We start from the raw sequence: 9321 nt of genomic DNA on the forward strand, positions 1-9321 counted from the left end.
CACGTGGAGAGATCTTATTTTATATTGTAGTAGTTGTTGGTAAAGAAAAAGTACACAAGTTAGAAAGAGAAGACAAGAGTAACACTGTGTTACTTCATAAATAAAAAAAAATAAAAATAATAATAATAATAAGCAATTGAGTTGCAATTATGGAAGCTCCAACACCCTCATCTAAAAATTAATTATTTAAAAAAATGTGAGAAAATTGATAAAATGAAAGGAAGAAGTGAAAGTGAAATGGTATGTGGCGGGGACCTCAAGGATATCGGGGTCGAGGGTGGGGGCAAAGGTGTGGGTCCCACCATTCAGGACCTTCGGTTTCTAACAACTATAAATTAAAGCTAGGGGCAGCGTCTTCTCCCCCACACATACATTCACTCCTTCTTCTCTCTGTCTCTCTTCGCTTCTCTTCTCTGCCACCCCCATTGCTGTAACCAAAACCTCTCTTTTTTCTCCTTCTTCTTCTTCTTCTCACCAATTACCCTTTCAGTTTTCGTCCCACACCGCTTGCTTCTCAAACCCTACTACTGTAACACAACCTTATATACTCCCTCTGGAACCTTAAGCTACAAAACCTTAACATTCCTCACCATCCTCCACCTCCGGTTTTCAAAATTTTATAATTATTCGGTTGGGGTTATTCTATCTGCAAACAAAATGACGCAGCAGAATGTGGTACCGTCCAAGACAAAATCCGGGATCAACAGGGACCTAGCGGTTGCGCAAAAGCCACCGGCGGCGCCGGGGGGCTACATTCCCATTCCGAGGAGGAGGGTTTTGAAGAACCTTGAGATCAATGGAGGACAAAGAATCAATGCATGGGTTGATTCCATGAGAGCCTCTTCTCCCACCCATGCCAAATCAACCTCTTCCTTCGCCGAAGAACACAGCTCTTGGATTGTGAGAACCCATCATCACCCACTCTCTTTTCAACCGCTTATGGATCTGATCTTTCTCTAACGTATGTGTAACGCGTGTTCTTTGTCAAACAGCTTCGCCACCCTTCGGCATTAGACATGTTTGAGCAAATTATGGATGCATCCAGGGGAAAGCAAATCGTCATGTTCCTGGACTATGATGGTACTTTGTCACCTATTGTTGATGATCCAGACCGTGCTTTCATGTCGGATTCGGTTAGTATTCATGCATACCATTATTCAACATATCATAACATCATATCATTGATATCATATGTATTATATATATAAAATTTGGTGGCTAACGTGCACGTGGTGTTGTCATATGTCAGATGAGGAAAACAGTGAGGAAACTTGCGAGGTGTTTTCCCACTGCTATAGTTACAGGCAGATGCAGAGACAAGGTATGCTTAATTTTCAACTCTGTCTTTATTCTTTTCTTATTTTTTCGGGGAAAAAAAGAAGTAATTTTGTGTCGTTTTGCAAAAAATAGGTTTACAATTTTGTGCGATTGGCTGAGCTATATTATGCTGGAAGCCATGGCATGGATATCCAAGGCCCAACAAGAGACTCCAAATACAGCAACAAAGTGAGTGAAGTGAAGTACCTATAGTAGTGCAATATAGGAAAACCATGGTTTTTTTACCTTTCCTAAGAAACCAAATATTGATTTTAGTTTGATTCTTATGATCTGCAGGACAAAGGAGAGCCAGTTCTTTTTCAACCTGCCAGTGAATTTCTTCCCATGATAGACGAGGTTGGTCAATTTTACATTGCTCCTCATGTTAATATTTTTTTAATTTTAAAAATATAGTAAGTGAAAAAATCTTTTTTTGTGTTAATTTTCAGGTGTACAATGAATTAGTTGAGAAAATGAAATCAATCCCTGGAGCAAGGGTGGAGAACAACAAGTTCTGCGTCTCTGTTCATTTTCGCTGCGTTGATGAAAAGGTGCATAAAAACTTTAAAGCCGGCGATGTTATTTATTGGTACCTGGAAATTGTGATTTAGAATTTTGGCTGAGTTAAGTGACATGATGTACACAGAAATGGAGTGAACTGGCACAGGAAGTGAGATCAGTATTAAAAGAGTACCCGAAGCTTCGTCTTAACCAAGGAAGAAAGGTGGGCCATGGTTTTATTTCCTCTTTCTTACCATCAACTTTGTTTATGTGGTGGGGTATTTGATTTAGTTTAAAGATAATATGAAATGAAAGATGTCTCACTTTCAATTACATTTGTTTATTGCAGGTATTAGAGATTCGTCCATCCATTAAATGGGACAAAGGGAAAGCACTGGAATTTTTGTTAGAGTCACTTGGTAGGTTTTAATCCATTTCATTTTTTGTTCTTCCTTTTATTTCTCACAACCAATATTTACATTTTCTCCAACATAATAATTGCACACATAACCCACTAGTTGGATAATTCTTCAAACGTTTAGACTGCTAAAAACAATCTAGAGGACCACACACACACGCCCTGTGGGATTAGTTTATTCACTGAAACATTGTTTTATAATCACATGCTTCTAAAATATGCAGTAATTTTTTAATTTGTCAATCGATATCTAAATAATAAATCGTTTTCAACAGGATTTGCCAACTGTAACGATGTCTTTCCTGTTTACATTGGAGATGATAAAACCGATGAAGATGCATTCAAGGTATCCAATGATCTTAATCTATTTACTTTTATTTGTTATTTCTCTAAAAGAATACTGCTTACCTATTTAATATATTATATTCGTTTGTAGATTTTTTGGGATAATCTGAACCAAGTTAACTAACTACTGATTCTTAATTTCTTTTATGATAATCAGAAACTTAGAGACAGAGGACAAGGTTTTGGGATTCTTGTCTCGAAATTCCCAAAGGACACTACTGCATCATACTCTTTACAAGAACCTAACGAGGCAAGTATATATAATATGATTGATTTTCTCATTTCATCTATTTTTGCACCATGGCATCGTATGCATAAAATACAAGTGTTTATTTATTCATATATATATATACTTGTGTTTCATGCAGGTGATGGATTTCCTTCAACGATTGGTGGAATGGAAACAAGTATCCCTTCGTCTCCGAGCACGTTCCCGTGTGTAAATGAATAGAATGATAATGTACATCCCTACCCTGCCATAAAAATGGAGTCGAGCTAGGGTAGCATATAGGACCCTTTTTTCTTGTTTTGTTCAGATTAGAACAAGGAACAAAAATGTATGAAAAAAGGAAACACAAAAGTGTCTTTCTGAGTTTGAAGCACGTTTACATTGATGTAATTAACCACGTAGTTTGTAGTACGGAGGAAAAGTCTCTGTTGCATCAAATGTAATACTGAATGGATTATTAATTTTGTACTTTTCCAAAAATGATAATATATGTTACAAGTTACGTATCGAAAACCATGTAGTATATATATTAGTTCTTGGTCGTGACACGCTTACACAGTCTCACAATCATGATCGTACAAATCGGTCTGTTGTTTAATGGTAAAAAAAGAACATTGGAAATACCGTCGCTAACAGAATTTTGGAGAAACATTGCTGTAGTTTTACGATACTCTACATGAGCAAAGAACAAAAAACGGACTGTGACATCTTGAATCGCGAAATGGGGCAAGAGGTTAAGGGGTAATAAGTTCATATACCTTTTGCTTTTAATTGAAAAACCGAAAGAAAAAGAAAATAGAGAAAGGGCAAGGATAAACCGAAGTCTGTGTTGACAATTATTGGTTTCTCAGTGAAGGATACAGAAACACTAATGGACATGCTTGTTTTGGGAAACAATTGATTGTGCTAGTTAAACTTATTGTGGATTAAAAGTGTGTGAAGTTTGGTTCATTGTTGGGTGCATAATACACAGGCATGTCAAAAAGAAAGGGGTTGTCTATCCCTACGTAGAATGACCGAATTGATGGCACGTGCATAGGAAAGTAGAAGAAGTTATAGGCAATTGCAGGAAAAACGGGGTTCCAATCTCAGTAAGATATCCTTAATGTGGAGATAAGATGATCATAAGCATCAATGATTGGGTGCTTGGAGATTCAGGTAATAAGCATAGGAGAGGGGCCCTTATGGACTTGGCTTATTAGAATATTTCTATCCTGTGTCTGAAGCTGACTCAAAAGTAGTAGTTGTGGGCTAGACTTTTTTTGGTGCTCAAAAATTCAATTATATGCCATGTCCTTATTCAACGTTTGAATCAATGTCCCTTGTCCATGCCAGATGCACTCCCATAGCTTTCTCTCTGTCATGCAGTATACTGACAATTCTGTACTCCTCCAAGTATTGGCAATCGTATCACGAATCGGTATATTACCATAAACCCAGTAGAGGGATAAGGCCAGAAGCATCACAAAATGGACAAAAAGTAGTATATGTAGTGAGAAAAATAATTGAACACCCCTACTAGTGTATACCTACCAATATGTCTCTCTCTACGTACACTACATCTACATGTTTCATTTTAGATCAATAATTGGTGAACTAAGACATTATAAAAGTAACTGTTTAGAAATTTTGGTAGTAAGGTCTTTGGTTGATTCTGGGCCATAATATTTTACTTACGTTATCTCAGCAACTAGGCCTTCACCAGTTATTTATATAGAGGTGCTAGGTTAGATAATTAGGTTGTGGAATCACATGCAGAATGGCGATAAAGTAGGAAGGGAGGTTTGGTGTCCCGTATATAGAAAAGGTGTTTGATTTTACATATCGATAACAGAACCGATGTTCAATCTTTGGTAAAAGGAAAGGGGAGAAAGGTTTGGGAGAAATGCATTATATTTGGGTGGTTTGTTTATAAGTTGGTATATTTGAGGTGGATATAAAAAAAGTTAAACAATGAGAAACGATGTGAAATGAGCAGAGATATTATTATAGGAATTGGTTGGGCGTGTTGTTGAAACAAGAAACAGAGGGAAAAGGTAATCCATAGTGTAGTGATGGAGATGGAAAGGGAAGGTTATGGCTTAGATTGTAGCGTGTTATGGAGATAGGAAAGTTAGCCGAAAGAAAAGAAGAGGGGGGGGGGGGGGGGGGGGGGGGAATAATTGGTGCTTAAGTTGTAAGGAAGGGTTTTTGTTTTTTGGGGCATGAAGTGAGTAAGTAAGGGTGAAAGGGAATCTAATAAATGAGGTGGGAATTTAAATTGAGTTGGTATGGTTAAACTTTTGGTTTGGCAGGGGGGTTAGGGAATCTATATGGTTGAATGAAGAGTTGGAATCCACTCAAAAGGAGATGTTTGATGGGGGGAATAACATAGATATTTGGAATAGAGACACCAACATGGCTCCAACCTTTGACAACGCTCAGCTGTTAATTTGTGTCGGACGTGGAAAGATGGAGTCCACCAGATTTATCTATCTTTCATGTCTAAGTTGAATTAAACTAACACTTTTAAAGTTTCAATTATTGCCGAGATGTTAAACCCTTATTGTAATATATTCATTCCACTTCTCTCCATCTCTGGTGGCTCGTGATCTTAGGACCTCATCTGCTATTCAATAAACAAATCTTGTTGAACCCCGGTCACCCATTTTATATGCTCCTCCTGCTCCCACCAAACCCAACCTAGTAGTTAAAAACTGCCAACAGAAACAAAAATATTACACATATTCTGATTGGGCTGAAACATTTAGTATAAAGTAAACAAACACATAACCAATTATTGTGAATCGGAGTGATAAGAGGAAGGTGGTGGTTAATATTAATGGTCCTGTAGTACAGGTGTTGGGTTATGGGAAAGGAGAGATACAAATTTGTTACACGTGTGATAGTTTGGGGAATCGGTCCCCGCTTAGAGGGTCGAGCCCACATAAGAGTGGCATGGCATACCCAGTTGAGTGAGGGGATGTTAAATGTACTTAAACTATATAGAGTATATAGTAGTAGTGTATTTGTGAGGAATAAATTAAGCAGTGGAATGCGTTAACTGGTTTGAAGCATGCACCTGTTATAGACGCTAGGCCACATGGGAGGCCATGTGACCCAAAGATGCCCTGGTATTGGGGAGCATAGCAATGATGCTGTTCTGTCGATAGGTCACTAGTTATGAACTGTTAACATGTTCTGAAACCTCACTCATTCCCACGTTTGCAAGTGCAAACATTAATTGGGGTTTCTTTCAGGATGTGCCGCAATGCGATTGGTCCTCCTCCATCATATATACCTTCTATCTTCTGCTTCATAACATTTCTTTAACCCTTCTCTATCTTACGCACATTCATTATATCTCTTCTGCTATCACACACTCTACCATCTATCACAACCATATCTTCCTTAGATTAAACAAACCATCAAATATGGAACGTGTAATTATCATACTCTATAATCGAATAATAATAATAATAATAATAATGCTGTGTTCATCCATTTTATATACTTTGGCACCTTGCTCGGTGGTCACATTAACATCTCAGCCACACACCTTCGCATCAGTTTTGTACTCCGACTATATTCATACCTCGTTCATTGACAGTGACGCCAACAAATTTTTAGCTCTGAGCTCTTATATACCAAATGATGTTTACAATTTTATATGAAACTTGTTCTACAATGCATAAATTTAAAACTTATTCCAAAAAAAGTTTGTATGTGCATTTACGTTTTTGCATTGACTCCTCTAACATTCATGAATATGAAGGGAATGAGATGAAAAACTTCTACTGAGCTCATTTATTGGGAGTCTGAAAATGAGACTCTTTTAAATCTGTTGGAACAGTAGCAGTACACCAAACTCATTGAACATGAATAAAGCAACTCCCTTGTCCTCTGACACTAAGTTGAAACTAAGGAAATCACAATAATTGTTATAATAATGTGGTTCTGTGTTTGAATAGATAGATAACAGAACTGCCCCAACAGAGAGTCAAACACAAAATAAATAAAACATTGTTTTTGAGGTTGCTTTTGGGATTACAATTAACAGATAACGAAATACGAGAAAATATATCTGGATTTTTTTTTTTTAAATTTTTAGTATTGTTGTTTTGTTCAATCTTTAAAATATACTTATAAACAGTAATTTTGATATTTTTAAATTTATTAACATTAAAGATTCAGCAAAGCAACAAAAAAAAAATTAATTGAGCATGTGTTTTCCACACTCGACATGTGTTTGTGTTAAGTAGTGCACATTAGTAATTAAAAATGCTGAACGTTCCTTTGGCAGAAGAAAGTCGGTTTGTTTTAATTAAAGTTGCAATATTAGCCCAACTTTGTAAATAATTGAACTAAATTAAAGCCCACCTTCTTTTTAGTTTACTGGTCTGGCCTAAAAGGAGACTAACTGCTTCTTTATATTTTAAATCTTAGATTCACTTTAGTGTTATTCCAACCAAAAACTTTCTAATCTTTAAGTATATATAATACATTTTTAAGTATACATATCTAATTCCAACCAAAAACTCACTAAATATATATTTTTAGTGCCAAATGCTATTAATGTGAAAATATTTATTTGTATTTACATTTGAGTATAGAGGAAATATATTCTTCTACTTAGAATGTAGTTGTGATCACAATTATAACACACTCCATATGTTTGAATATACACAATATTACAACTAAAGTACTAATTAACTGTAATAATTAACCAATATATATTCTCCTCTTTGTTTCACACATCATCAAACAACATTGTTAAACAAATACTCCTCTTCATATCTTTGATAACAGTAATATTCACAGAACACAATTCATATCGTGGTTTGTGGCTTATTTAGATGAGTTTCATGATAGATCTATGTCATTGAAACCTGAATCTAATATTACCATCAATTCTAATTTCATTGATGAATCTTTATCAAAGGGAAAATTCAAAATGAGATGTGAGTTTAAACTATATAAATAATTTATATCATTTTTAATACAAAATCTTAAGACTATACATTAATAGATTTGTAAGTTTAGGCTTGTTAGGAACGAGCATTAACCATTATGTTAGAAGTTATAGTCATTAGTCAGGACGCAATTATTTTTACTTAAGAGTGTGATACAAACTCAAGTCACGGTTTGATTGTGACCCGGCCCACTTGGTCTCTATTACGGAAATTCAGGTGTGAGTCTAAATTTCACATTGAGTAAAAATGAGAAAGTTGAACATTATATAAGATTGAAAATCCATAAATTCATCGCTTTAAGATTTTAGATTAAGAGTGATGTCAATCCCTTACACATAAATTGAACTCATATATGACTGGTGTTGTATTTATCCTATATAATCCTCTCTCATAACTCGAAAGACGTAACGAGACTTTCAATCACATTCACAACACTTTAATATTAAAATACTACTAGAAACTTATGATATACCTTAAAAAAAAAAAAGGAAAAACACGGAATTTGATTTCCAATATCATTGCCAGCATGATGGTGCAGTAACCATATCTGATGGAACATATTTTATGGTTATGGGATGACAATGTTTGTTTTTTTATTCTTAACAGGCAAATGCATTGTCAATGTGTAATTTGTTTAAGGAATATGCTTTTTATCATATAAATATTCTTCAATTTGAAAATGTAAGATAAGTATTAGATAGAAGCTTTTTGCCTTACATATTATATAATGGTAGCTTGTTAAGTATATTGTGCTAATTCATGCCATCTCATGATATCACTAATTTAATGTCCACCATTTCTGTATTAAGTTTTGGGTACCTGAGGTGACTCTGATACCATTATTATTATTATTGAGTACTGTTCATTCACACCGCAATTATTATTATTATTAACTACTAAAGTAAACAGTTAGTTATAAATCACTACCACAACTTTTTATGCTGTAAATGTATTGTCCAAATCATTCATTCAAAAGATTATGCTACTTACATATATGTAATCATTTATACATTAAAAAAAATGTATGTTATCATTACTCCACTGTACATAAAAAAAGAAAAATCTATTTGTTTGGATGGATACAAGAATATGAAAAAAAAAGGAGTTGTACTAGTTAAATCCTTAACTCAGTAGGAATAATTTTTTTCATATTATTTTCCTTGGCATAAATCTGCTCATTGCTTAAAATAATAACATGAATCTACTCACACGTTTGAGTTAAAAAAAAAAACTTCATTAAAAAAAAAAAGCAACACACGTGTTTCCATTTCACGACATATTTTGATGGAAAAAAAAAGTATACGTGGAACTCACTAAAGAGCTTTATTTCTTTTTATATCTCATCGGAACAAACCATAATTGGTACTTTCTTCTTCTTCTTTTTTTCATTTTATTTTTATCGGTTTATCCCAAAAAAAATGGGATTAGGGTGTACTGTGGATAATTAAACACATTATTTTCATAATTAAATATATTCAGTTACTAATCAAATATTTATATGGGTTATGAAGCATTGTTGGCTACTTTATTTGCACGGGCATTATCTATTTTTAATAATA

The 9321-nt window shown here is 34.6% G+C and overlaps 1 protein-coding gene across 1 annotated transcript; it reads left to right on the forward strand.

The window, feature by feature from the left end:
• The first annotated feature begins 386 nt into the window (after positions 1-386).
• LOC114175962 (putative trehalose-phosphate phosphatase J) lies at positions 387-3323 on the forward strand. Its single transcript, XM_028060827.2, has 11 exons — positions 387-900; positions 993-1133; positions 1250-1321; positions 1411-1506; positions 1615-1674; positions 1767-1868; positions 1964-2041; positions 2168-2237; positions 2512-2582; positions 2739-2831; positions 2950-3323. The coding sequence occupies exons 1-11, from the start codon at positions 658-660 to the stop codon at positions 3022-3024; spliced, it is 1101 nt and encodes a 366-aa protein (XP_027916628.1). The 5' UTR covers positions 387-657; the 3' UTR covers positions 3025-3323.
• The last annotated feature ends 5998 nt before the right edge of the window (positions 3324-9321 follow it).

The sequence above is a fragment of the Vigna unguiculata genome, chromosome 3 (assembly GCF_037176805.1).
Source record: "Vigna unguiculata cultivar grain cowpea cultivar isolate G323 ecotype 2 chromosome 3, ASM3717680v1, whole genome shotgun sequence".
Classification (NCBI taxonomy): domain Eukaryota; kingdom Viridiplantae; phylum Streptophyta; class Magnoliopsida; order Fabales; family Fabaceae; genus Vigna; species Vigna unguiculata.

What these genes read in the sequence shown, in the direction of transcription:
- LOC114175962 (XM_028060827.2), top strand. Translation starts at nt 658, where the DNA reads ATGACGCAGCAGAATGTGGTACCGTCCAAGACAAAATCCGGGATCAAC. An exon ending in TTCGCTGCGTTGATGAAAAG is followed by an intron (nt 1,869 to 1,963) that starts GTGCATAAAAAC and finishes TGATGTACACAG; the next exon opens with AAATGGAGTGAACTGGCACA. An exon ending in CTTTACAAGAACCTAACGAG is followed by an intron (nt 2,832 to 2,949) that starts GCAAGTATATAT and finishes TGTTTCATGCAG; the next exon opens with GTGATGGATTTCCTTCAACG.